This window comes from Mustela nigripes, chromosome 17 (assembly GCF_022355385.1).
Source record: "Mustela nigripes isolate SB6536 chromosome 17, MUSNIG.SB6536, whole genome shotgun sequence".
NCBI lineage: Eukaryota > Metazoa > Chordata > Mammalia > Carnivora > Mustelidae > Mustela > Mustela nigripes.
The window spans coordinates 47275536-47303068 of record NC_081573.1 but is presented as its reverse complement, the minus strand read 5'-3'; the positions used below and the strand labels follow the sequence as shown (position 1 = coordinate 47303068).

General features: G+C 44.0%; 2 protein-coding genes across 2 annotated transcripts in view; one reads left to right on the top strand and one right to left on the bottom strand.

Moving 5' to 3' along the window:
• Positions 1–12: 12 nt before the first annotated feature.
• Positions 13–26468, bottom strand: COG4 (component of oligomeric golgi complex 4). The gene is made up of 19 exons (XM_059383038.1): positions 26273–26468; positions 24591–24673; positions 23773–23887; positions 21469–21643; positions 20478–20671; positions 18185–18290; positions 17311–17468; positions 16319–16377; positions 15384–15517; positions 11133–11251; positions 10392–10558; positions 9407–9572; positions 5312–5374; positions 2731–2847; positions 2065–2157; positions 1481–1564; positions 1108–1209; positions 768–896; positions 13–567 (listed from the first exon to the last, which is right to left on the bottom strand). Exons 1-19 carry the CDS (start codon positions 26438–26440, stop codon positions 433–435), a joined length of 2367 nt encoding a protein of 788 aa, XP_059239021.1. The 5' UTR covers positions 26441–26468; the 3' UTR covers positions 13–432.
• A 245-nt stretch (positions 26469–26713) lies between these two features.
• SF3B3 (splicing factor 3b subunit 3) overlaps positions 26714–27533 on the top strand; it is a 42467-nt gene continuing 41647 nt past the window's right edge. Inside the window, exon 1 of the mRNA XM_059381172.1 lies at positions 26714–26833. The gene's annotated coding sequence lies outside the window, so the exon portion shown is untranslated. The remainder of the gene's footprint in view (positions 26834–27533) is intronic.

The following is a 27533-nucleotide window of genomic DNA, read 5'->3' as shown; positions in this document are numbered from 1 at the left end:
CGCTGGCATCTCTCCAAGGAGTGTCTTTATTCAGGGTGATCATAAACATCACAGCCTTTCAGAGTAAACCTAATTCCCCGGGGCCCCAGATATACCCAGTCCTTTAGGGCTGGCTGGGAGGCAGCCTGTTCGCTGTAGTGTCTAAGGAGGAGAGAATGACTGCCCATGCAGAAAGCTGGCCTGCCTTGGCTTTCCCACATAATTAGGAGCCCGAGGGACTCACCTCTCTTGGTGGGGGGAGGCTACCTGCAAAGCACCACGCAGACAGGCCTGAGTACAGACAGCAGGGTGAGCTGGGCCTTACTTCCTGCTGTTTGCAGTGGAACAGTCTGTGCTGTCAGAGCTCCCCAAGCCAGACAGCCTTGCTCAGCTACTTGGCCGTGGCCACTTAGGGAACAGAGCCTGAAGAATGACAGGCCAGATGGGCCACGGCTACAGGCGCAGCCTCTTGATGTCCTCGCTGCGGAAGTCCATGCGCAGAGCCAGCACCTGGCGTACTTCGGCAGGGGTGAGGCGCCATGTCAGTGGGCCAGAGTTGGCGCCCCAGTAATCTAGGATCTCCGTGACCTGTGAGGAAGAACACTGGCAAGTCAGCAATGAGAGGCTACCCTGAGAGAAGACAGAGCAGGGCGGTGCCCAGGAAGAAGATGCTCTGTAGTGCTGGGCTGCTGGTGGACACTTGGTTTTGAGAAGAGTCTATCCAAATGTTGTTTCTGCCTCTCTTCCCAATTACCTTTCCCTCACCAGGTCAAGGGAGCCACACATACCCGCTCCAGATTGAGGATTGTGGCCATCTGGGAGAGCCGGGCAAACTTGTCTCGGATGGTCCAGGTGGTCACTGTGGTAAGGTAGGCGATGAGTGACCTCAGCTCCTTATCAAACTGCAGACCGCCCAGCTGCAAGAGAGCGCAAGCTCAGCCAGCGTTCAAGGCCTGGCCCTCCTGTGCCTCAGGCAGCTCCAAGGCCTCAGATGCCAGGGCAGGACTGCAGCTGGATGTGCAGGGAGCTGCAGGCAGCAGACTGAGGGGATGCAAGGCCTAGGATGGCAGGTCTTGTCTTCCTCAGAGGAAAAACAAGAGCTGGGGACCTGTACTCCCTGGACCTTACCCGGTTAAAGGTGGATTTCAGCACCACTCTCTCCAACTCGACTGCAACAAGGCTGGTCATGAGGCCAGTCAAGCTGTCATAGATGACTGGAGACAGGCTGGCCTGCACACAAGAGGTTAGACATAAGCAAGAGTCGTACCTAAGCCCCTCTGCCTCCAACAGGAGTCTTTGGGGGTGGGGGGAGTAAGCACAGTTACAAGAGGCCATCGTCCCCGATGTATGTCTACAGTATGTCTACAGGCTGGAGTATGTCTACAGGCTGGGGCCTGGAAGCGTTTTCGGGGTTCCCAGTGGAGTGTGATGAGAAGCCAAAGGCTGCTGATTTGGGCAGAAGTGGGTAATTCCATAACCCGGTCTCTCAGCCCCTGCTTACCTTGAACTCCGCCATTTGTTGCTCCAGGTTAAGGATGAACTGTTGTACCCAGGGGTCATTGGCCTCATAGTCGTTGAATTCTTCCTGTCAGGAAACAAGCTGGGTCACTGGGAGTTTCTCCAGAAAGTACCATTCACCCTACCCCCCACTTTCACCCCTCTAAGAAAACAGAGGAAGAGGTCTTTCCTCTCTAGCTTCTGACTCATCCAGGTGAAGCAGCTTGGACATCCAAGCTGATATATGCTAAAGCTCCTGGCATTTTATTTCCTTTTGGATCTCATGTTCTGCAGGAATGACATCATTAGGCTAAGAAAAAAGCTCTTAAGTGTGATAGATAGGGCAAAAAGCTTAATAAAAGAGGATGTGCCAGGTCATGGAAAACCCCCTACAGGTGTCTTTCAGAGCCTGTCTGTCTGCAGGAACAACCTGTTTCCTGGGAAGAACCTCGTCTGCCAGAGTGAGGAAAGTGGGCCAAAGGGGCAGGGAAGGGCCGGTCTGTTCAGACAGCTCCACTGCCCTCCAGCCAGGGAGCTGGAGAATGAGGAATAATTCTGGGCCTGATGGCTGCCTATGGTCAGGCTGACCTCTTCGATGTTGTGGGAGACAGATAAGAAGGTGTTGATCCAAGGCTGCACCTGCGGCTTGATGGCTGTGCTGTTTAACTCCGTTAGCCCTTCCTGCGGAAAGAGAGGCAGAGACACATCAGACACAGAAGATGCATATACCTTGCCCTTCCTTTCTTCTGCTCCATCCATCTTGTGACTGCCACGGTGTTAGTCTAGTTCTCTGGTTTTTCTGTGAGCCTGTCCAAAGTCTACCAGAAAATGCTAATCGAAGAGGTCATAAACAACCTGTTCCTTTCTAGATTTGTGCCAATTCAGGTCCAGGCTATGGGGTTGGTTTGGCAAATTCAAGAGATTTCTGAGTACCTGATAGTAGGCAGCACCTTTGCCTAAGGCCAGGCTGCAGGTCTGAGTAACCATGTGGCTGCACTTCCTCTGAGCACCTTTCTGGGCTCTTGGCACTGGGGGCCAAGTGGAGACTCAAAAGGACCACAATGCTGGCTTGTCAGGATGACAACTGCTGAAAAACGAATCTTCAAGGCACTCACACGAGCTCAGTATCTTATATGCTATTCCCTCACTTCTCCTTGTTCCTTATATATATTGATCCCATAATAAACCAGTAACAATATTCTCAGAGCAACACACAGGCACAGGATTCAGTCAACAACTGATCCTGGGGCTTACCTGCAGGAGGTCTCGGAATTTGTTGGACACGGCAGCCAAGTCAGAAAGGCAGCTGTCAAACTTGGCCTGGGCCTGCTCCCCTCCAATGCCCTGGCTGAACAACTTGGTGCAGTCACTCTAGGGGAGAGTACCCAGTTATCAGGCTTCCAAGCATGGCTGGGATGTGCGGGTGCGGGGAGGGTGGGGAAGGTGCCCATGTGCAAGCAGCCATTTCTCCGACTCCAGCTTTCCCTGGGAATAGCTACAGTCCACTACACTCCTAGGCAAGAGTCCTTGAGAGGTTTCAGAAAACTTGGATTCTATCCCAGTGGCTAGCCACTTGGCTCTCATTTCTCCCTTTGTAAGATGAGAGTATTGGTATCAGGGGGTATGAATAAAAAACATAAAAACCGGAAGTTTTTTTATACCTTTAGAGCCAGCCATTCCTAGCTTCAAATTCTGGCTACATATTGGTTGAGTGACCTTGGTCAAGTGATTTAAAAAGTTTCTGAGCTTCAATTACCCTGTTTATAAAATGGGAACACAAATTCCTGTCCCTATGGTAGTTGGGAGAGTTGGAGGAGATGATGCATGAAGTGCCTAGCACAGCTCCTGGCAAGCAGTAGACACTCAGGTGATGCGAGCCTTAATGTTATAGTTTCTGCTTTTTAGATAATTTGGTCCTGGGGTGCCTGGGTGGCTCAGTCAGTGGAGTGTCTGACTCTTGACACCAAGATACCCCAATAAATAAATCTTTATAACAAAATAAAATAATTTGGTCTGGGTGCCCAAGGGAGATCATCATGATTGTAGCTAAGTTTTAAGTGCTTACTGTATGCCAGGCCCTATTTAAAATATTTAACTTTTATTAATTAAGGTACCTGTCTTAAGAAGTAGGTACTGTTACTATCTCTTTGTATAGATGAGGAAACACAGAGAAGTTAGTAATTGGTCTAACACCACCCAGTAGTTAAGTAGTAGAGCTGGGATTCGAGCTGGGATCCTGGCTGCAGAGTGCCTGTTCCTAACGCCTGTACAACAGCCTAGGTATGGAGAACATCACAAGTGGAGCTGCCTGAAACTCACCAAGTTTTGATTTGCCAGGAGCTCCTTAGAAGTCTGTGCGCTTCTGGCTATGCAGGCAGCAGTGCGGAAGAGCTAGCTGCAAGGGGTCTGATGCAGCTGGCGGGAGCCCTCAGTTCCACAGCAGCTGAACACACACTGTCTTTGCCTGGCCTTGTAACCTCCTCATGCTACCTGACCTGTCCCGAAGGGCTGCTGGTGCGGTTCAGGAAGAACACGCGTGAAATGCACGTCTAAGGTGGGTGGGATTCATGGGAACAGTTTTCTCAACTCTTTGCTACCCTTTTCTTTCACTTGCTAATTCTGCTGGCTCAGGTCTAAATTTCTAACATTTCCCAAAATACTCCTTCCAAATTCAATATCCTAAGGACAAAATCTTAAGGACAAAGTTAGGAATACAATCTAAAAGGTGCTGTGACTCAACAATGATGACCGCTATCCTGGCAAACAGGTACTGTGTGATGAACACTATGCTTTTGGTTCACTCTTATTATATTCCATTTTAAGGCCTTTTGGGGGGTAAATTTCTAATCTGAATCTCCCACCTGGCTGCTCTCTCTCAGCCTCCTTCAGGAACTGCATCAGTTACAAGGATCTCGCCCCCCGTGCTGGCTCCTGGCCCCCTCAGTCTGCCCATCCCTAAGCCAACACTCACCATCAGCCTGTGCACTGAGCCCTGTGTCTCTGCAGTAACGTTTCCTCCTCGGACTCAGTGTCCGCTGGGATGGCAGGACCCTGGCTCCCCTCCTCTCCCAGAGGCAGACTTTTGGAGTGAGGGAGAGTTGGCCCTTCATTTTCTAATACTTAGCAGCATAATTGTCTTGTGCTATTATTAGTTATTAACTGTTAGTACAGTTACTAACTACCCCGACATGCCTCTTACAAACCAGGTATTTTATATTATTACATTCCATTTTTGTAATAACTCTGTGAGGCAAATATCATTCTCCCTATTTATAGATGAGGACACTGAGGCTCCAGGAGGTTAGAGAACCCGCCTCCTGCCACACAGCTGGTCAGTGGTCAAACAGAGCTATGAACCCAGGGGGATCTGACTTCCAAACCCAAGCAATTTACACCACACTGTGCAGTCTTCCTTTAAAAAAAAAATGGTAACAGCAACAGCTTTGTAGCAGGTTTGGTAAACCTTATTTCACCTTAATTTCCTAGTATTTTTATAGGACTTTATAATTTTTTAAAGTGCTTTCAATCCCTTTTTAATTATGCCCCCAATAAACCCAAATGAGGGCAGGAAGGAGATCTGTTTTATAGATGAGTGTTGAGGCTCAGGGAGTTAAGGGACTTGCCTGAGGTCACAGGCCCAGTATGTGCTGGAAGTGCTAATTTGAATTCTGATCTTCCAACTGGTGGGCTGATCACGAACGAATCCCCTCTGGTGCTCTGAAGGAAGACTAGCTCCGTGCCAGGGGACGCACAGTCCCCACCAGAACCAGTGCACAGCCCTCCCTGCACAGGCAGGCCCAGAGAGGCTGCAGCTGACAGGCAATGTCCTCCATACCTCCAGCGTCTTCTTCAGGGTGGAGATGTTCTCACTGCACACTTCCACGTTGTTCAGGGTGACCTGGGAGATGAAGACAGAGGAACGTGACTTCCTGCTCACTGGTGTCTGAACCACTCCAGTGCCAGACTGGCTGACAGCTGTACTCCTGAGGCTCAGAGGAGCGCTAAGGAACACACACAGCAAGGTCATCTGGAAGGGTGCTCAGGTCTTAGATTGGGCCGAATGGTGAACCAGGCTTGCCCTTTCTCCTGTGACTGACATTAAGACAGCAAAGCCATCTAATGTCAGGGGTAGTGACCCAAGGTTTCAGGACTTTTTGTTCCATGTTTAGGCACACAGGTCTGGGAGAAGTCCTTAGCTCCAAGCCCAGGTCAGTGAGGCAAAGGCTGACATTCGTTTAAGAAATGCTTTCTGGGGCACCTGGGTGGCTCAGTTGAGCCATTAAGCATCTGCCTTTGGCTCAGGTCATGATCCCAGGGTTCTGAGATCGAGCCCCATGTGTGGCTCCTTGCTCAGTGGGGAATCTGCTTCTCCGTAGGCCCCTCCCCCTGCTCATGGTCTCTCTGTCAAATAGATAAAATCTTAAAAAAGAAAAGTTTCCTGGGATCTACCCTCTCATAGAGTTCATATTCCAGAAGGCAAGTGAGATTAGAAATATCAGATAACGATAAACACAATGCAGAATAAAGCAGGATGAGAGGACAGAAAGTTTGTGACAGGCCACAGGGCTACAGCCTGAAATAGAAATCAGGTCTCCCTACTCTTGGCTAAGAGCTCCTTCTTTCATAACTGTATCATCTTATAAGCTTGGTGCAGAAATAGGAATCATAAAAAGCAGCTTGTAACAAAAGTGATGATTAAGGCACACTGCTATGGTCATTTTAGAAGAAAGAAACATTTTGGTCTAAGGCATTCAAGGAAAGCTCCTTGGAAGAAATTGGTGACTGAGATGAACTTAATTCAGCTCCAAAAGGCTGGAGTAATTCTGACAAGATGAGGGTGAGTACATTTCTCCACCTGCATCGGCCTTTCTTTAGTGCATTGTCAGGCCTCTTTGATATTTTCTTAATGGTATTTAGGATTACCCAGTAGTATTTTGTTTGCCTTTCCCGCTAGAATGAGAGCTCCATAAAGGGAGGGATCTATTCTGTTTTCTTTAGAGCTATATCTCTAGTAGAACGCTGCCCAACAGAACTTTCTTGATGATAGAAATATTCTATATCTTAATTGTCTAGTACAGTAGCCCCTAACCATCTGTACATGAGGCTAATGAACACTTGAAATATGGCTAGTACAACTTAGGAACTGGATTTTTGGTTTAAATTTATTATTTATTTATTAAAAAGATTTATTTGTCAGAGCACAAGCAGGAGGAGAGGTAGGCAGAAGGAGAAGCAGGCCTCCTGCTGGGCAAGGAGCCCGATGCAGGACTTGATCCCAGGACCCTGAGATCATGACTTAAGCAGAAGGCAGACACAGGCATCCCCCCCCCCCAGCCTTTTTTTTTTTTTTTTTAAGATTTTATTTATTGGTTTAAATTTAAATAGCCATCTCTGCCTACTGGCTGCTACATCGTGCAGTGCAGTTCCAGAGCCTAGAGCAGTGCCTAATACACAGAAGCATCTCAGTAAGTATTTGTTGAATGAATGAGTAAATGAATGTGTTCTGCAGAAGGGAAAACAAACAGTTGCAGAGTGGCAGAAAACCCCAAAAGGTATTTGGGGATCAGCAGAATTAGTGTACAGATATGTGCAGGAAATGGCAAGAGGTAAAGCTGCAGAGGTGAGTGAAGTCAGACTAGAAGTTGGAAGCCACGCTCTCCTGTGGACAACGGCGTGGCACCGAGGATTACTACCTACCAGGTGAATGCTGGATGCGCACAGATGTGGTTTGGGAATACTAATCTAGAGGCTGTGCGGGGGTGGAATTACAGAGTTTGAGAGGATCATACTCTCTCTGAACTGGTGTGCTGGGGGCATGACCATGAAGGCAGGGGTAAGGCAGGGAGGACCAGTTTTCAAGAGATGAGTCAGAGGCTTCAGGATTTGGGGGTAAAAGAAGAATTCTAGAACTCCAAGGACTGAGATTAGGATGATCCCTCTTGTGTCCCCAAGAGTGCTTCCCTCATCACTGTCCTGCAGCCAATACTGAAAGATCTTGCTGCTGACAGTGCCGAGGCCACTTTCATGGGGGATGGGTATGACTTAAAGCCTTCGTTAGCATGCCACACACAAGACTGCTCACATCACAAGCCTGCAGAGAAATAAGTGCACTGTCACGACAGCTCAAGGATGAAGGCCACAACTTAAATGTTTCCAAGGCATTTAAGGGTGTAAGAAAAATCTATCATAAGGGGAAAATGGATTTGAGTTCAAAAGCTATTGATTTCAAAGTTTCATTTTACTGACAGTCCTTGTAAGCATGGATTCACTGGGCTTATCCGTGGTTCGTGGTGACTGATCTGTCAGCACCGATGGGGAATTCATCTTGACAGCCAAATGAATCAAGGTGACATAAGAAATAAGTGCCGCAGTGGGAGTGATGACATTTTAAGTTGATGGCGTTGGGAAAACGGGAAACCTGTCACAAAGCATTTAGCATCACCTTTCTTGTTGGCCTTATCTTCTGGGCCCTCAAACAATGAAGCTGTCTGTGTGGCAGCCAGTGTCATGGGGACTTGTGGGGCCAAGGGGAGAAGAACAGCACTAGTGTGGCAGGATGGGTCAGACTCCGGAAGCTGTCAACAAACCACCACGTGAAGGGGCAGAGCTCTGAGGTGGTCAGCAGCTAGGTGGTCATTTCTGAGCAGAGAAATGAAAGAATAAAAGTAAGTTCGGTAGAAAATGAAATGAATGCAAATATAATGAAAAATTTAAGTCAGTTCGTGATCATAGGGAACTGGCTGCCAGACATTTTGGCAAAGTCTTCCAAAGGTGTCGGATTTCAGAAGCTTCTTGGAGCTGATCCTCTTTCTTGGAAACAACCAGGACATCCCGAATCACTAGAACCCATGCTCAGGGACAATATTTTCAGTGACAGGAAGACAGTGGGGCTGCCTAAAGAGCCTCCATACTGAATCTGCCTCAGGATGAGTCACTGTGGGTTAACTTGCACAGGTGGGTGGATATTAGTATGTTTATGCTACTGTCTCCATAAACAACAGCTCTTAACTCTTTCGGGGGTCACAGATACCTTTAAGAAGCTGATAAAAGCCAAGGACCCTGCTTCCATGGAGAAAAAAAAAGGTACAGACTTGGCATCTAACCCCAGGGTGTCCAGAGACTCTCTTTGTAGGCTACAAATGGAGAGTTCTATTGTTGGGTGTTTCCTTCAGGCTCTGAACCCCAGGAACGAAGAAGACTCAAGAGCCTGGCCATTATGGGGGTGGAGCAGAAGGACCTCTGACAGCACTGTCACCACTCATGCCAATACAGCACATGCCAGGAAGGGCTGATCACAGGCTCAGCACTCATCTATATTCTTTTGACTCATCACAAACTGGCCGTTAACCTTGTATAAGCCCTTTCATCCTTCCATGCTTTTCCCTTCCCAGCTGTCATACAACTGGTAAGACACTGCTTCATGTTGTCCGTCATTCTGGCTAAGAGCTTCAAAAAGGTCAACTTTCTGAGGAAGTTGAAAGCCTAAGAAGTGTGCTAGGAAAACCACCCTGCTAGGCCTAAATGATCAGTACCCCTCCATGTTGTGGGACTTCCCTCAGAGAAGTGGGCTGGAGGCTTGGCACAGATATTACCGTTGGTTCTGTGGCAGATGCAACCCAGGCTTGATACTCAGTGGAGCCCCAGGAACAGCTTCCTAGTGCTCTTGGGAATGAGCACCTGGGAGAGCTGAGGAGCCCAGCCTTCCAGGCAGGGAACAGCGATGTCCTGGATTGGATTGCTCAGAAATAGGTCCCTGAATAAGTGGTTTCAGAACCTTCTAGGGGGAGCTTTCCTTAAAGGAGGAGTTTTCCTTCTACAGAGGGAATGGATGAAAAGTCTCTAGTTGAAAGCTAATTACACTGTGGCTTAGAGGTCATAATTTAACCTCTTGAAATAAATGGACCAGCTCCCAACCTATGGGGCTACCTACCAGAAAGGACAGCTTGGCCTCGTCAGTGCTCTCAATGCCTTTTGTGTCAAATTTGCCTTGCTGGAGGCTGCTATGCATGATGTTCACGGCACTCGTCACCCCTCGCTGGATATCCTGGAGGGTGGTGGCCGGGAAGCCCATCCGCAGCTTGTTGCACAGAACGTCTCTGGGAGGGAAGCAGAATGGCATATGGAGATCGACAGCACTCGATCTTGCTTCCAGGACGGTGGAAGAGAGGGCGCACGACCCTAACCCAGCGGCATGAGCTGCTCTTTTGCGAGAATAACCAATCCTTGAGACCATTGTAGGAGAACTGGAGCATCCAGGGTATGAGAGAGACCAATGCCCCTTTAAGGGCATTGATATGACCAGAACATATAGAGGATATTGGCCAGTTCTTGGCTTCCTATGAGGATTTCAGTTACCGCCACTGAGCTCCAACAAACGCAAGAGGAGGCACAGAGCTTAGTGAAAGGCAGTACCATTAAGTGGTGAGAGAACAGGTTTTGGGAGTCAGTTCTGGGCTTCACTCCATATTCCACCATTTATGAGGTGCCTGCTCTCCCTGAGCCCTAGTTTCCTCATCTGTAAGAGAGGTAATGGTTCCTACATCATAGGGTTGTTCTCAGGACTGAATGAGAGCAGGAAATTAGTATAGTGCTTGGTTTGTAGCAATGGTAACTATGATTGCTATATTATACCTACTGCCTTCAGCTGAGCTGACTGTTCTCTTTCCTAGGTCTGAGGGCCAGTAACCCCTCCAGTCCAGTTCAAGGAGCACAGATGCAGCCTGTAAGATATCTGGCTGCTCTACAGCTGCCTGGACCCAAGGATGTTGTACCATGGATAGGAGTTTTATCCTGTATAGCAATGAACTAGAATCATATGGGGAAAAAAAGGGAAGCAACAGGGGCCTCAGGAATCAATATTAAATCAAACTAGGACCTTCCTCCTTCCTAGAAAGTAGAAAGGGAGTCAACCCTACCTGAAGTCGGACTCCAGCTCCGTGGTGGCAAGGTTGATCATGGCACAGAGACAGTCGATGCTAGAACTGGACAGAGCCCGCCCAATGCACTTCTTAACAATGTAGAAGACATCATCCACCATGCTGGATGTCAACTGGCCTTTCTCATAGGTGTCCAAAGCCACAGCCTAACCAAAAGGCAAAGCAGCCAGTGAGGGCTCCAATTCTGCATGGCACTGTTCTAGATGGTTCTGGAATAGGCTCTGGTTCTGCTTCTTTTTGAACTTGCCCTTTTTTCTCCCAACATGGCTTACTCTGGTCACAGTCTGGTGTGGATCCTCCTTGCCAAAACAGCTCATTTCCCTACTGATGACTATGTTAAGAATTAAGTATTTAGGGCCTTTGCCCTGGGGACACCTGTTACCCAGGATGTAAGACATCAGGAGAGGCCCTTCTTCCCTGAGGTTCTTTACTCACATACTTCCACGGAAGTAGGTAGGCTCCCTGGCAGGGGATCACAAGTAGGGCTCCCTGAGGAGCTGAGGTGTTCTTTTGTGATTCTTGGGAAAGACATCCTAGCTAGGTCTTTGGAGAGCAGGACAACTCTAAAAATGCCCTCTAATCATACAAAGGGGTACTGCTCGGTTGCACGCAAGGATATTCTCAAAGCAGGCCAAGAAATGTGACATGCCTCGGCCACTCTTCCAGTCTGGTTTTTTGCACAGGAAGCCCAATTTCCAAGAAGTGTATCCTCTGTCCTACCTTGTTGACAGTCTCCCTCATGAAGTACTCCTCCATGGTGATATAGAAGCCAATGAGCTCCTGCATGGTACAGCTCAACAGGCAGTTATTAAGGAGCTTGTCCAGGCTCTTCTGGTGCTCTAGGGGACAGCCAGGAAAGGGATACTCACTTTTCTTCCTCAAGAGAAAAAGTTCGACTGTTTAAATTTTCCCAGGTTCCTTTCTAGTCTTTCCTCCCAGTCTGTACATAATTTACATGGTTATAATCACAGTCCAGACATAATTTTGTATTCTGCTTTAAGAAATTATATCATATACACCCTGGGGGACACCTACGTAGCTCAGTAAGTTGAACGCCTGACTTGATTTTGGTCATGATCTCAGGTAATGAGATGCAGCCCTGCATAGTGCTCTGTGCTTAGCGGGGAGTCTGCTTGAGGATTCGCTCCCCCTCTGCCCCTCCTGCTCGTGCACTTGCATGCAATGCGCATGCTCTCTCTCTTATTTTAAACCAATAAAGCTTTTAAAAAAGTATATTATAGGGGCGCATGGGTGGCTCAGCGGGTTGGGCCGCTGCCTTCGGCTCGGGTCGTGGACTCGGAGTCCTGGGATCGAGCCCCGCATCTGGCTCTCTGCTTGGCGGGGAGCCTGCTTCCTCCTCTCTCTCTGCCTGCCTCTCTGCCTGCTTGTGATCTCTCTCAAATAAATAAATAAAATCTTAAAAAAAAAAAAAGTATATTATATATGCTTGAAACTAATGTAACATTGTATGTCAACTATACTCAAATACAAAATTAACAAAAAAACCCCAAAGGATTATATCATAAATATTTTCAATGTTTCTACAAAGCTTCTGTTTTCTTAACTTACTTATTTTTAATGGCTGTGTGATAGCTTATCAGGTAGAGAGTCCACATTTTTTAAAACTTTTTTTTAACTTTTTAACTTTAAAACTTTTTTTTAACGTTTTATTTATTTATTTGACACCCAGAGAGAGAGAGAGATCACAAGTAGGCAGCAAGAGAGAGAGAAGCAGGCTCCCCACCGAGCAGAGATCCTGATGCAGGGCTCGATCCCAGGACCCTGAGATCATGACCCGAGCCAAAGACAGAGGCCTAACCCATTGAGCCACCCAGGCGCCCCTAAACTCCATCTTTAGACACTTGGATTATTTCTAAATGTTTTGTCCTTATCAGAAATAACTGGAAACCACAGTAATTGCAGATTATGGTAATTAAAAAAAAAGATTTTATTTATTATTTATTTGACAGAGATCACACATAGGCAGAGAGGCAGGCAGAGATAGAGAGGAGAAAACAGGCTCCCCGTGGAGCACAGGGCCCGATGCAGGGATCAATCCCAGGACCCTGGGACCATGACCTGAGCCGAAGGTAGAGGCTTTTAACCCACTGAACCACCCAGGCGCCCGAGATTATGGTAATTTTTAAAAGATTTTTATCTTTAAGTAATCTCTGTACTCAATATGGGACTCAAACTCACAATCCTGAGATCAAGAGTCGCATTCTCGCTGACTGAGAAGGCCAGGCACCCCTACAGTAAAAGTGTTTGTACAAAGGATATTTTACTTCTTTCCCATTAGAATTAACTAGTAAGCCTTAAAATTCCTAAGTTTCCAGGGCAAAGACTGAAATATATTGGGTACACTACATTTCATTCTCTAAACCAGTGTGGTCCAACAAAATTTTCTGTGGTAATTAACATGTTCTGTATCTGTGTTGTCTAATATGGTAGCCACTATTCAGCACTTGAAATGTGGCTAATGTAATTGAGAAACTGAATTCGTTTTTAATTAAAAAAATTTTAAAATTTTTTATTAACATATAATGTATTATTAGCCCTAGGGGTACAGGTCTGTGAGTTTTTACACACTTCACAGCACTCACCATAGCACATACCCTCCCCAATGTCCATAACCCAACCACCCTCTCCCTACCCCTCTTCCCTCAGCAACTCTCAGTTTGGAGAAACTGAATTCTTTTTTTTTTTTTTTATTTTTTATTTTTTATTTTTTTAAAGATTTTATTTATTTATTTGACAGACAGAGATCACAAGTAGGCAGAGAGGCAGGCAGAGAGAGAGGAGGAAGCAGGTTCCCTGCCGAGCAGAGAGCCCGATGCGGGGCTCGATCCTAGTACCCTGGGATCATGACCTGAGCCAAAGGCAGAGGCTCCAACCCACTGAGCCACCCAGGCGCCCCTGGAGAAACTGAATTCTTAATTTTAGTTAATTTTAGTTAAATGTAAATCTAGAGAGTCCTATGGGGCTGGTGACTACTGTATTGGACACACAGCTCTGAACAGTGACAGTCTTTATGAATAGCAATGCGCATCAAAATCCAAATGAGCATACATCTTCCTTTAAACATCAAAGCAATACCATTCTGGGTCATATAAATAATTCCCTTGCCATGTATTAAAGTCACGTAGAATGCCAGAGATGCTGTGATAGTTTCAAGTCTTTAGTTCAGGGAATCCTGCATATACTTAACCACCAGGAATTAAATGGTCTTCTTAAAAATCCAGAGAATCAATCTGTAAATGAAACTGGACTATGGCCCACATTTCTTCCCAATGTATTTATCCCTTTAAAACTTGTGACTGGGGGAACTGGGAGACTGAGGGAGGGAGTGAAAGGCTTTCTTTATACTACATACTCTTTTCATATACTCTTTAAAATATATACTCTTTTTTCAATATTATGGCTCAATACTGTATTAAAGTGTTTTTTTTTTTTAAGATTTTATTTATTTATTTGACAGACAGAGATCACAAGTAGGCAGAAAGGCAGGCAGAGAGAGAGAAAGGAAAGCAAGCTCCCTGCTGAGCAGAGAGCCCGATGTGGGGCTCGATCCCAGGACCTTGGGATCATGACCTGAGCCGAAGGCAGAGGCTTTAACCCACTGAGCCACCCAGGCGCCCCTTAAAGTGTTATTTTTTTTTTTTTTTTAAAAGATTTTATTTATTTATTTGACAGAGAGAAATCACAAGTAGATGGAGAGGCAGGCAAAGAGAGAGAGAGGGAAGCAGGCTCTCTGCTGAGCAGGGAGCCCGATGTGGGACTCGATCCCAGGACTCTGAGATCATGACCTGAGCCGAAGGCAGCGGCTTAACCCACTGAGCCACCCAGGCGCCCCTTAAAGTGTTATTTTTAAGAAAAGATTTTATTTTAGAGAGAGAGAAAGAGAGCAAGTGTGCACAGCTTGATCTCAGGACTCTAGGCTCATGACCTGAGGCGAAGGCCCACGCTTAACCAACTGAGCCACCCAGGAGCCCCTGAAGTGTTACATACTATAAAATTCACACCTTGTATTTGTACATTTCAATTTTTTTTAAAGTAATTTTACAGAGTTTTGTAATATGAGCCACAATCCAGTTTTAGAATATTCTTATCACTCCCGAAAGTATCCTTACGGAATTAAGTATATCTTTTTGTTCTGTGTACCTACACGTCATGTGCGCAAATCACTTATTTATTTACTTATTTTTTATCATTATTATTTTTTAAGATTTTATTTTTAAGTAATCTCTGTACCCAATGTGGGGCTCAAACTCACAATCCCAACATTAAGAGTCACATGCTCCACCAACTAAGCCAGCCAGGTGGCTGGCTTAGTTATATTAAATACTATTTATATTAAATCTATTTATTTATATTATTTATTAAATATGAATACTATTTATTATTTATACTATTTATATTTATTGATTTTATATTTATATTAAATATTAAATACTAATCCCTAAGTCGAGCTGGCAACGAAACATGGTGTGGAGAAAAGATTAGAGGAAAATAATTTAACCGTTCTGGACATTAGCTTTCCTCACCTGTAAAATGACTAAATGGTCTCATAGAGCGAGTCTAATTCTAATATTCAGTAAGTCTGTCTTTTTGGGAGTCACAGACTACAAAGGTTAAGAAGTGCTAGTTATTTCTTTGTTAAGAGATCTGTGGCTTACAAGAGCAGTGTGGTGTGATTAAGAGATCAATGCCAGGGGCTCCTGGATGGCTCAGAGGGTTAAGCCTCTGCCTTCGGCTCAGGTCATGATCCCAAGGTCCTGGGATCAAGCCCCACATCGGGCTCTCTGCTCAGCAGGGAGCCTGCTTCCCCCCCTCTCTCTGCCTGCCTCTCTGCCTACTTGTGATCTCTATCTGTCAAACAAATAAATAAAATCTTAAAAAAAAAAAAAAAAAAAAGAGATCAATGCCAACTCTGTCCTAGCCCTCCCAGAAAATATGGGAAATGCCTTTTACCTTGCTTTACTTCTTCTGAGGCCATGGAGTCCCCCACCTCAAAATCAGAGCTGATCCTCTTCCTGAGGAAGCGTAAGTACAGCTCACTGCGGGCATTCATGAGGGTGACCTCAGTCAGGATAGGGTCCAGTTCCCTGAGAGACATGGAGCAGGAGTAAGAAGGAGGACACTGGATTCCCAGATATAAGAACTACTGGGCAAACACAGTCCCAAACTCCCTCTCCCACTGGGCCCAGAAGGGTGAGCTCTGCCAGATAGTCATACTGGCTCTGCTGGCCCGATTATACTCAGAGACAGCTTCAACCACATACTCTACTTACTGTTTCACCTGAACCCACTCACCACTAAAAAATAATGTCAGGGCTAAATAAGAGAATGCAAGGTGTAGTTTTGCTAGTGGTTTACCTATGCTTCACATGAAAGGAACCACACCTCCCCAACCTCTTATTTAGCTATGGTGGGATTTTAGAATACACTATTAAACTATGGCCCATGCCCATTCAGATGAAAAGGAAAACAATCTTGAAAAAATTAACAAAGTTGAAGGACTCATACTTCCCAATTTGAAAACATAAAACAATGTATGCCATACAGTAAATACTATATATATGTTAGGTATTATTATTATCTACTTTATAGACTACAGATGCCACAAGGAAAGAATTATGTCTGGTTTGCTTACTTTGCTTGCTGCCACATCCCCAGTACCAAAGACCAGTGTTTGACCCAAAATGTGTACTCAGTAAAAATTTACTGATTGAACGAATACATTTTTTTAATGTCTGAATTTTAACAAGCATATTTTTATTAGAAAAAAATAAAAGCTTGAGTCAGAGTATTTCTGAAACACAGATCACATAGTAATAGAGCAGTCTCTGAATGATACACAATTACCAATTCAAACTCCTATGGGCTAAGAAAAAGAGGGTTATTACCTTGGTTCTATTTTTTCTGTTGTAGAATTTCTCATCAAGCTATTCTGGACATGCCGGAACTGCAATATACCAAAGAAATGAGAATGTTCTTCCCCACCCTCCTTCTACCTCCCTCCTGCTGGTCCCTCCAAACTTCTGGCATAAAAGAATGTTTAAGTTTAGTCTGCTTAACAGGCAGACCAAAAGTAGGCTATCAGCATGATGAGCCAAAAATTTACTTTTGATTTAGATTCTAATCTAAATCTATTATTGCACTTAGAAGTGATGTTAATGGTGTTCAAATGAACTACTGCCTACTCTCCTAGAGTTCTAGAAATAAAGCTGAACGGCTACCCCTATTTTTTTTTTTAAGATTTTTATTTATTTATTTATTTATTTATTTGAGAGAGAGATCACAAGTTGATAGAGAGGCAGGCAGAGAGAGAGAGAGAGGGATGCAGGCTCCCTGCCAAGCAGAGAGCCCGATGCGGGACTCGATCCCAGGACCCTGAGATCATGACCTGAGCTGAAGACAGCGGCTTAACCCACTGAGCCACCCAGGCACCCGGCTACCCCTATTTCTAAATCCTACTTACTTCCTCTGCTCAAAGGAAAGGAGAAATAAAGTTCACAAAAAAAGCAAGTGTTACTGTGAGCACTTAAAGAACTAAGGAGAAGTCTGAGACAAATGACTTGACACTTAACAGGACCTTAAGAAATAGAATTCTTATACCACTAGAAGGTACTGTTGCACATTCTGTGATAGAGAGGTGCTCTAATGTTTCTGTTTCAAGAAGCCCCTTCTACTTCTTTCTCAGTCTTGTACTATATTATCAGAAGACCTCAAATCCAAAGTAAGCTGCTGAGAGGAAAGATGCAGGCAGTGTGCATTTGGCACGTATTTTTCTATCTATTTCTGCTTTCGTCCCTTCCCTATCGCACCTTAAATTTATTGCATTCAGTATCACTGGCTCACACGGTGTCCAAACCCCCCTGCAGCTTCCCCAGCTCACCTGCTGATGGTAGTCCCGCTGCTTGATGAACTTGTCCACCACTTTCTCCACTTGTCTGTCACATTCCACCTGCAGATATTTTATCAGAGTATAAAGTCTCCCTGGCCCATAATAGGTCTCCACTATTGGCTGGTGGGTCTCCACAATGCGGGCAATACCTAGAATGGAGAAAATGAGAGCGCTGGATTCCAAATATTCCCTCCACAAAATAAACTCCTTTCTTCTATCCAGGACTCTGGGGTCTAACTCAACCTTCCAAAATGAATACAAATGGTTTGTGCCAGTACTGGGAATTGCTAAGCAAATGTCTGTTTTATACAGTGCTTGGTAAATCAGAAGGCATTTACTTTATGTATGATAGTTTAACAGGAGCATCTTTAGAAATCAGCATCACTCTCTTCCCAATAATTTACTTTATGGTTAAATTTACTCTTAGCATTTGGGTCTTGAGGGACAGGGTGGCTTAAAAGACTTGAGAGCCTAATTTTTGCTAATTAGATACTGAAATAAAAAGTTAATTCTCCAGGGTCGCCAGGATGGCTCAGTGGGTTAAACCTCTGCCTTCGGCTCAGGTCATGATCTCAGGGTACTGGGGTTGAGCCCCACATCGGGCTCTCTACTCAGCAGGGAGTAGGAGTGTTTCCCTCTCTCTCTCTCTCTGCCTGCCTCTCTGCCTACTTATAATCTCTCTCTCTGTCAAATACATAAATAAAATCTTAAAAAAAAAAGTTAATTCTCTAATGTATCAATCAATACACAGCAAGCTATAAGAATAAAATGAAGGCATCAGGCAAGCAAGGGGAGAAGAAAACCTAGGATGTGGGTGTTAAGTGGTGAAATCTCCAGTCTCTCTCGAGTGGAAAAGGAGATTTACCTTCAAAAAGAAGAGTGAGTGTATCTGCAAAGATGACTGCAGCTCTCCGATCACTCATGTCTGTCCCCAGCACCAACAGCAGATTCTCCTCAGATTTACTGGCCACCTGAAAAGTGGAAAATCCACAATTCTCAGATCAAAGGCTAGTTTTAGTTTTCCAAAAAGACCTTCCTTGACTCTCTTTTCCCATGTTTGCTTTGATGCTTGAAAGCTTAGAGAGGATAGAGGAACATCCCTTGGGGGCTCTGAGTTGTCTGGGCCTCACACAAGAAAAAGAACTTGAGCATAGTGGTAACTCTTCTTTAATTCAAAGATATAAATAATGCTTTCCTTTTCTTTGAAGGTATGTATTGCCATTACCCAAACGAGAAAGTCCCCACTTCCAATAATCACCTCAAAGGATAACTCAAAGTTATCATTAATGGTGCTTCATTGAGGGTGCCCGGGCGACTCAGTCGTTAAGTGTTTGCTTCGGCTTGGGTCATGGTCCCAGGGTCCTGGGATCGAGTCCTATATCGGGTTCCCTGCTCAGCAGGAAACCTGCTTTTCCCTCTCCCACTCCCTTTGCTTGTTTCCCTCTCTGGCTGTCTCTTTCTGTCAAATAAATAAAATCCTAAAAAAAAAATTAAACACCTAAACAAAAATGGTGCTTCATTGAGCAGGACAAGGAATATGGGTACTGCAGAAGGGACTTTAAGGGGATTTACTTATTTATCTTTTAAGATTTTATTTATTTTATAATTTTTAAAAAATTTATTTATTTGACAGACAGAGATCACAAGTAGGCAGAGAGGCAGGCAGAGAGAGAGAGAGGGAAGCAGGCTCCCCGCTGAGCAGAGATCCCGATGTGGGGCTCGATCCCAGGACCCTGAGATCATGACCTGAACTGAAGGCAGAGGCTTAATCCACTGAATCACCCAGGTGCCCCAAGATTTGATTTATTTTAAAGGGATTTAAAGTAAAAGCCATTTCTAGATCAAGATGGCAAAGTACTGATAAAAAATGGCCAGCCCCACATATCCCCCTTATATTTTATTTTATTTTTTAAGATTTTATTTATTTGACAGAGATCACAAGTAGGCAGAAATGCAGGCGCGGGGCAGGGGGTGGGGAAGCAGGCTCCCCGCTGAGCAGAGTGCCTGATGTGGGGCTTGACCCCAGAATCCCAGGATCATGACCTGAGCTGAAGTCAGAGGCTTTAATGCACTGAGCCACCCAGGCGCCCCTTATATTTTGTTTTTTATAAATTTTTGAGAATGGTTAAGACATACACACTTAAATATTCAAAAGGAATAAAGGAGTGCTCAGTGAAAAGCAGTTCTGCCTTTATCTATGTCTCTTAGTCTCCTAAGTCTCTTCTCCAGAGAAAACCATTATTAACCCTTACACAAACATGTATTTTATTGTCACTTCTGTCATTTGAAGCAAAAATGCTGCATATAGTTGTTTAACTTAACCATATGTTAGAAAAAGAAACAGGTCAGCACATTCAGAACTGTCTCATTTTTTTTTTAAATATTTTTTTAATTAAAGATTTTTATTTATTTATTTGAGAGAGAGAGAGCATGAGAGGGGAGGTCAGAGGGACAAGCAGACTCCCCATGGAGCTGGGAGCCCAATGCGGGACTCCATCCTGGGACTCTGGGATCATGACCTGAGCTGAAGGCAGTTGCTTAACCAACTGAGCCACCCAGGCGCCCTGTCTCATTTTTCTTAATGCAGAATAGTGTTCTATCACAGGGAATCTGCTGGGGGGGAGGTGGCAGGATGTACTCTGACATATAAACAACCCTCTGCACACATGTCTGCTGAGATTTGCATCTTTCCACCTAACGTCAAGGGGAAGGGGCTGAGTCTTTAACTGAAACCTGTCTCTTTTTCAGGATTTAACCTTAAGTGACCTCACCTCCTTCATCTCAAAGTGGCTTATTTTGAGACCCAATCCTGGTTATGAAGTCTGAAAACAACTAGCCAACAACGCTGAATGCTCTTAAAAGAAGCCAGTTTCTGGCTGACATCTTAAAAAGGGTGATTCAGCTTGTCAGAGAATTTGCATTTTAATTTTCCCATGTTTTCACTCAGCCTGTCAGAACTGAATGTACATCAGTAGATGTCTAGGCCATAGCTAGGTAAGTGTTGAATGAATGTATGCATCCAGTCCTGCTACAGTGGGAGCAGGAAACGGGAGTTAAATCCAGAAGTGAGAAAGAATCCACAGAAACTGGATCCACAGTGCCCCAGTCTGCAGGCAGAGAATCATACCACTCTCTTACCAAGCAATCGGGGGCCATACCTGCTTGCAAAGGTATTCTGAGAACTTGCTTAATCCCTCCTCATGTAGACCCAGCAGTGGGAAGATCTTGAAGAAGCGCTCCACCTGGGGCAGATCCCCTTCCTTAGTAGCAATGGCAAACTTCTCTGTTACAATGGCTTTGAGACGCTGCTCAGCTTCCTGCAGCAATTTCAGGTTGGCGTCAATCATGCTGCCTGCACAATGGGAGGAATATGGGAAATAATGTAAAGAATCGAACTCTCTCGGGTCCATGCCATTTTGTGCACCACTATTCATTCGAAATATACAGAAGTTCTAATAGAGCGAAAAAAAAAGTAAGATCTGTGCACAAGTAACTATAACAAACTAAGTGTATAAGTGTAGTAAGAAAGTGTCCACAAGTCACATTTCAGTTGAAGTTAATTAGAAAAGTCTTCCCAGAAATGATATCCTATGTTTTAAAGATGGGCAGGGTTTTGATACCTGAAAAACTAGTACATACATTCCAGGCCAAGGGAATGAAATGGGCAAAGGAATAGAGAGAAAAAGATGAAAAAAATATTTCTAGGGTATTGCAAGTAATATAAACTCTGGCATACAGAGTATTCTATATACATGCACAGTGAATGGATGCGTGAGTGAACAGCATGAAACAAAGTGAGAAAGACAGGGTGGGTTGAAATCACAGAAGGCCTGGAAAGCCAGGCTAAGAATTCAATTTTGTAAGTAGGTGATATGGTCAAGTGAAAACCCACTGGCCAGAGGAACAATAGATCTGGATTCAGTTTCCTTTTCCATAAAATGGGAATAACAACACCTGTCCTAGGGTAGTCTACAACCTCTACAGGGTTGAGAATCAGACAAGGAAATTGCCTGATACCCTTTTCTTGGGTGAGTTTGCCTTGTTCAGATTACAGATGCTTGTTAACTAAACCAGAATTTATAGGTGCTTAAACCAGATTACAGATACTTGTAACGACCATAGAAATCAACAATTTGGGATGGATGTCACCTTCTTTGCCCTGTCGGCTGAGCTCAATGACTGACTTGTCCAGGCACAAGTAGCGATGAATGTGGGCCGCAGCCTGCTCATAATCTTCATTCCTCAAAGCAGTCTGAACTCCATCCATGCAGAACTTCAGGTCCAAGATATCATCAGCTCTCTGAATGGCTTGATAGAGGCGGTTCTGCAAAAAGACCTGGAGCTTAGAAACAATGCCCTATTCTTTCAAAACATCTCTTCAGAAGGTAGGGAGATTCAGGAGGAGAATCCAGTTAACCCGAGGCCCTGAACCAAAACCAAGACCAGTCATAAAACTGTTACTGATGATGATCAATAGCACCGACAGTATCATGCAATTTTATTTACGTGACGAGGTCATTCATTTTAATGGAAACAGGAACAGGGACAAGCCATATTTGTATTTGGCCGATGCTATTAAATTAATAATGGAATCAGGCTGTATTTAACATTTGGGAAGAGGATATTATAAACCAAGTAATAAGATAAGTGATACATGTGGAAAATATTTTTCTTTTAGAATAGGCAAGATTTTTTTTCTTTAAGTTTTGTTTATTTAAGTAATCTCTACATCCAACATGGGGCTAGAACTCACAACCCTAAGATCAAGAGTTGTGCTCTCTTCTTACCGAGCCAGTCAGGTTCCCCTAGAATAAGCAAGAATGTATAAAAAAAAAAAAACCTTAACAATGTGACTTGGTGGTTGTGTGGCTATTAGCATTTTGTGGTAAGTTATTTTTACAGAATCTCAACAAATAGATTGGAAAGAGTTATGGTATTTCACAGGGGAAAACTGAGACTGGGACTGACTTATTCAGGAACTCAGATCCTCTGCTATTCACTTCAGTAGTCATTAATACTCTATGGTCAGTGAGGACTTGAAATGTGGCTAGTCCAAATTAAGATGTGTAAAACACACACTGACCTTCAAAGATTTAGTATAGAAATAAGGCAAAATGTCTCATTAATACCATTTTATAGTAATCATATGTTTAAATGGTATTTTGGATATAATGGGTTAAATAAAACATATTACTAAGATTATTTTCACCTATTTCTATTTTATTTTTTATTTTTAAAATATTTTATTTATTTATTTTTGAATTTAAAAAGATTGATTGATTGATTTCACAGAGCAAGAGGGAGAGAGAGAAGCAGTTTCCCCACTGAGCAGGGAGCCTGATGTGGGGTTCAATCCCAAGACCCTGGGACTATGACTTGAGCCGAAGACAGATGCCTAACCAACTGAGCTACCCAGGCGACCCTCTGTTTTACTTTTTAAAATAATGAAAAAAAAAATACTGGCTACTAGTGGGACACCTGGCTGGCTCAGTCAGGAAAGCATGATACTCTTGATCTCAGGGTCACGCATTTAAAACCCATGTTGGGTGCAGAGCCTACTTGAAAGAAAGATAAAGAAAGAAGGAAGGAAGGAAGAAAAGAGAAAGAAAGAGGAAAAATAGAAAAATGAAGAAAAATGGCTACTAGAAAAATCTAAAGTTAAATGTATGGTTTATATTCTTTTCCAATTTGGATGATTTCTATTTCATTTTCTTGCCTAAATGCCTGGCTAGGAATTCCAGTACAATGTTGAAGAAAAGAAGAGCTGCATCCTTATTTTATTCCTGATCTTAGGGGCAATGCACCCAGTCTTTCACTGGTAAGTATGAAGTCAGATGTGGGATTTTTGTAATTGGCCTTTATCAGGTTGAGGAAGTTCCTTTTATTACAAGTTTTTTTTGAGTTTATGCCTTTTCTGAGTTTATGAGATGATCATGTGTTTTTATCCTTTACTCTACTGATGTGGTAGATATATTAATTGATTTTCAGGGTTTTTTTTTTAAAGGATTTTATTTATTTATCTGACAGAGAGAGAGTGAGCACGAGAGAGGGAACACAAGCAGGGGGAGTGGGAGAGGGAGATGGAAGCCTCCTGCTGAGCAGGAAGCTGATGCAAGGCTCGACCTCAGGACTCTGAGATCAGGTCGACTGAGCCACCCATGTGCCCCTAATTTTCAGATGTTAAAGCAACTCTGCATTCCTGGGATAAATCCCACTTGGTCATAGTATATTCTTTTTCATGTGGTGCTAGATTTGGTTTGTTGGTGTTGCTAAGGATTTTTATGTCCTTATTCATAAGATGTACTGGTCTTGAGTTTTCTCTTCTTCTGCCTCTCTGTTGGGTTTTACTATCTTGGATTAAATTTCTATTGGATGGTGCTACTGTAATTTCTAATGCGGTGGCCTCTCTATTGCCCCCTACTAACTCAAACATCAGAAGTTCAACAGGATTACCTTGGCCAAGTCAAGCTGACGGACTTTGCTGGATACATTCTCAGCTAGGTTGCAGGTAAAGGTGATCATTCCAGCTAGCTGCTTTGCATCTCCTTCAATCAACTGCAGATTGGGACTGGAGACACATGACAGCACATATACATCCAGAGAGGCAGAAGGTAGGAATAAGAGATGGAAATTTTTTTTTGTAAATGGAGACTATGTCTTCTACTGTCTTTGTACTTCCCCACAACTTTTAGCTCAGTTCACTCTACTCACAGATTTTCCTAAAGAGTATTTTGCTGAAAACTCAGGTCTGTAAAAGTCATTAAAAAAATGACTTTTTATAACTACTAAACAGACCTAAACAGACTTTTTATAACTACTAAACAGAATAGATGCTCCCCATTGCTGAGTATAAAGTGCACTAACCAACAAGCAAAGAGGGTGATGAGATCAAAGAGCAATTTTTATGCCTAGCAAATACTCAAAGTTTGTAAAAACAGTGGTTCTCAACCTTGAACCATAATCAGGATCAGTGGGTGTGCCTGTTAAAGGCTTGTCAGATTCCTTGGCTCTATGCACCAAGTTTCTGATTCAGTAGGTTTTGAGTGGCGACTCGTAATTTGCATTTCCAACAAGTTTCCCAATGAGTTTGATACTTCCAAGGACACTTTTGAGAACCACTTGACTATACCCTTAAGTGTTCATTTCATTCTGAAATAATCCTCCTCTACATTTCAAAGTCAAGTAGCATTTTACAACAGAAAGTTAGGAAAAACAGTAATTTATCCATCCAGTGGACCTTGTCGGAATGACAATAGCGCTGCGAGACTCACCCCATTCGATGGAGAGTGACCATTTTACTTTCAATGGTGTTTTGCTGTTCCAAAAGAGCATCCAGTTCTCTCTCTACCAGTTTCTGAAACACAGACAAGCATTTTGTCATCAGAATGGTCAGAAGGAACCTTAAGAGTAATCTAACCCAACCACTTAGCTTAAGGGTGAATCACGTTTCGAATGTCTTTCCTTTCACTGAGTTCTCCTAGGACTTCAACCAACAATACTTCATTTTTTGCATGTATCACATTGCAGGCTGGCTGCTACCTATTGTATATTTTATCCCATCTAGCAGATGAACACCATAAAGGCCAGAAGTAAACTTTAATTCAATATAAGTAGCATAGTACCTAATGCAGGAAGGCATTTAAAATATAATCGCTAAATGAAACTTTCAAAGTGGAAGTTACAAAAAGTCCCTTCATAGTGTACAGTCAGTACCCAGAAGGGATAAAAACATAATTCTCTCAACAAAGTTATTTACTGCATTACTGCAAAAGACATTAACCTTCTTAAATGCTTGAGTTTCTTCATCTGTAAAACGTAATACATATCCTATAGTACTGTTGTGAGAGCCAAACAAGGTAACAAATGTAAAGTGCTTAACAGAGTATGTGAAACATTGTTTATTAACAGCCATCGATATCAGCTATATATTTCTATTAAAATAGTTCAGTAGGATCCAGAGGGGAACGTCCCCTTGACAGTCATCAAAAACAAATACAGAACTAAAATTGTCCTGTCTGGAAGATGGGCTTAATTTCACCTTAAAAATTGACTGCCTTAATGAATGCATGCTTAGGACTGTTAAAATACTAAATTTTATAAAGCACATCTTGCTGAAAAATGGCACCATAAAATGCTTTACTTGGTGCAATTTAATATTTGGAGATATTCTTAGATATCAATAATCCCTCCTCCCTCCCGCTGAAACTGACTTTTGTACTCAAACTTAATTAAAAGTTTGGTTTAGGGAACAGCTACTAAACTTTATCAGGCCTTAGATCTCTTTCTTCTGAGTGGCAAGGAACCCAAATGATATCATAAAAATATACTGGCAGCATCAGGTTGCCACGGAAAATGGAGGGTGCAAGGAATCCTTAAGAGAATACAGTCTATGCCCCTGACACAATGCAGGGGTCCAAAAGATGAAAGTTCCTAGTTCAAGATTAGACAGTTGTGCCTGTCTTAAAACCTCAAGCTTCTACAAAGCTGTGCACTTACCGAACGCTAAAACCACACCCCCCCCCCCAAGTCATTCCCTACAAAAGTCTTATAACGCTTCAGGTTTCTTTGCAAAGACTTCCTTCTTAAAGGAGGTAACGCGGTGAAAGCGTTTCGTAATTTTTTAAATGGCTAATTCAATGCAAGGGAGCCTTTCTCACTTTGAGAAGCAAGCAAGTTGACTCTAACTGCTCTGGCCGAAAAACTTAGATTAAGGGCCAGGGAAATCAAAGGGAACGAAGCAGATCGCCGAAATAACACTGAAAACAAGTTTAGGGACACCAGATCAAGTGAACAGAGATGTCACATCCTCCCAGATACACTCAACTACACTCCTCCTTCTTCAATAAGTGCTTTTTTTGTTTCCCTCGGCAGAGGCAGAGAGAGAACTTCCCACAGCCCGGAATTCCCAAAACTGACGTCTCCTAAGCCCCCTGCCCCTGGGCCATTCCCCCACCTCCTCGCCGCAGAGCCGTTCGTATACAGCCTCTAGCTCCTGCAGCTCGGTCAGGGAGCGAATGAGCTCAGTAGAGATTTCCGAGCAGCAGCCTCCTCCCATCCCCTCAGGCGAAGGAACCCCTGACAGCTTCTGAGGGGACTCGAGATCCGCCATCTTGGTCCCCATTTCGCTCTTCCGGCCCCGCGAGGCCCCCGCCTCGTTTGCGCGCCCGGTCATGCGGCTGCCCAAGAAAATGCCCGACGGATTTATGGGTAGTTTTTTTTTTTTTTTTAAGTACACTGTAAAAGGTCTGTTTGATTTCTTTTCTCCTGGGAAAGTGACGGGCATAAGGTATGTTTAACTAATTTTCAATGTCGAGTCGAAGAAAGAAACATTTTAAAAAATTACATATATATTCTTCAGGCGCCGGTTGGGGACTTCTTATACGTCGCGCGCCCGCCGGAAGGTCCCTGCCTTTAGAGCTAATGGCGGACGCCGGTAGGTTGAAGCTGGCGGTGGCTTAGGCCTTGAAAGAACTCAGCATCTGTCGGATATCTACGCCATCCTTCCTGCTGCAGGGTAAAGAAGAAGGCTCCCTAGTTTCTCGGACCTAGGGAGGCAGAGAGCGGTCATAGGAGGGTTGGCCGGGCTTCTGGTCGGGTTTTGAAGCAGCCTAGGCCCGTAAGGTCCAGGCCAGGGAAAAAGGTGGAGGGGATTGCTTGGGTACGAAAACGACTTTCAGGAGTCGTCTCCCACTTCCGTCTCCAAGGTGGGAACGAATTCCGGATCGAAGTAAGACTTAAAGAAATTGCCCGGCTTTTAGGCCCGGGGGGTGGGTGAGGGGAGGGGTTAAGATGGACGTAAACGACACGCCAACTGTAATGTAAGGTGGGAAGACTCCGTGTGTTGAAAGCGTAAATAACGGAAACAGTTTTTGGTGCCAAGACCCTCTTTTGAATTCGTGTTTTGGTACTTGGGCAATTGATTTTCAATTTTATCATTTGCAAAGTGGGGGACACTAGTATCTATTCTGAAGATTTTGTGAGGTTTGAATGCGGTGATGTTGCTTTGGCACAGGGAGAAGGGATGGAGGCTAGAGAATGGATGGAAAGGAGCTTTTTGCTGTGCTTTTAAAGAATTGTGAACCGTGTGTGTGTAACCTATGCAAATACAAGAACGTGCAGAGCTGCTTAGTTTCTTGACAGTTAAGGCACACAGTTTCTTAATGGTACAGATCCCAAAGATTTTACCACTTATTAATGATCTCAGGCAGGTGATT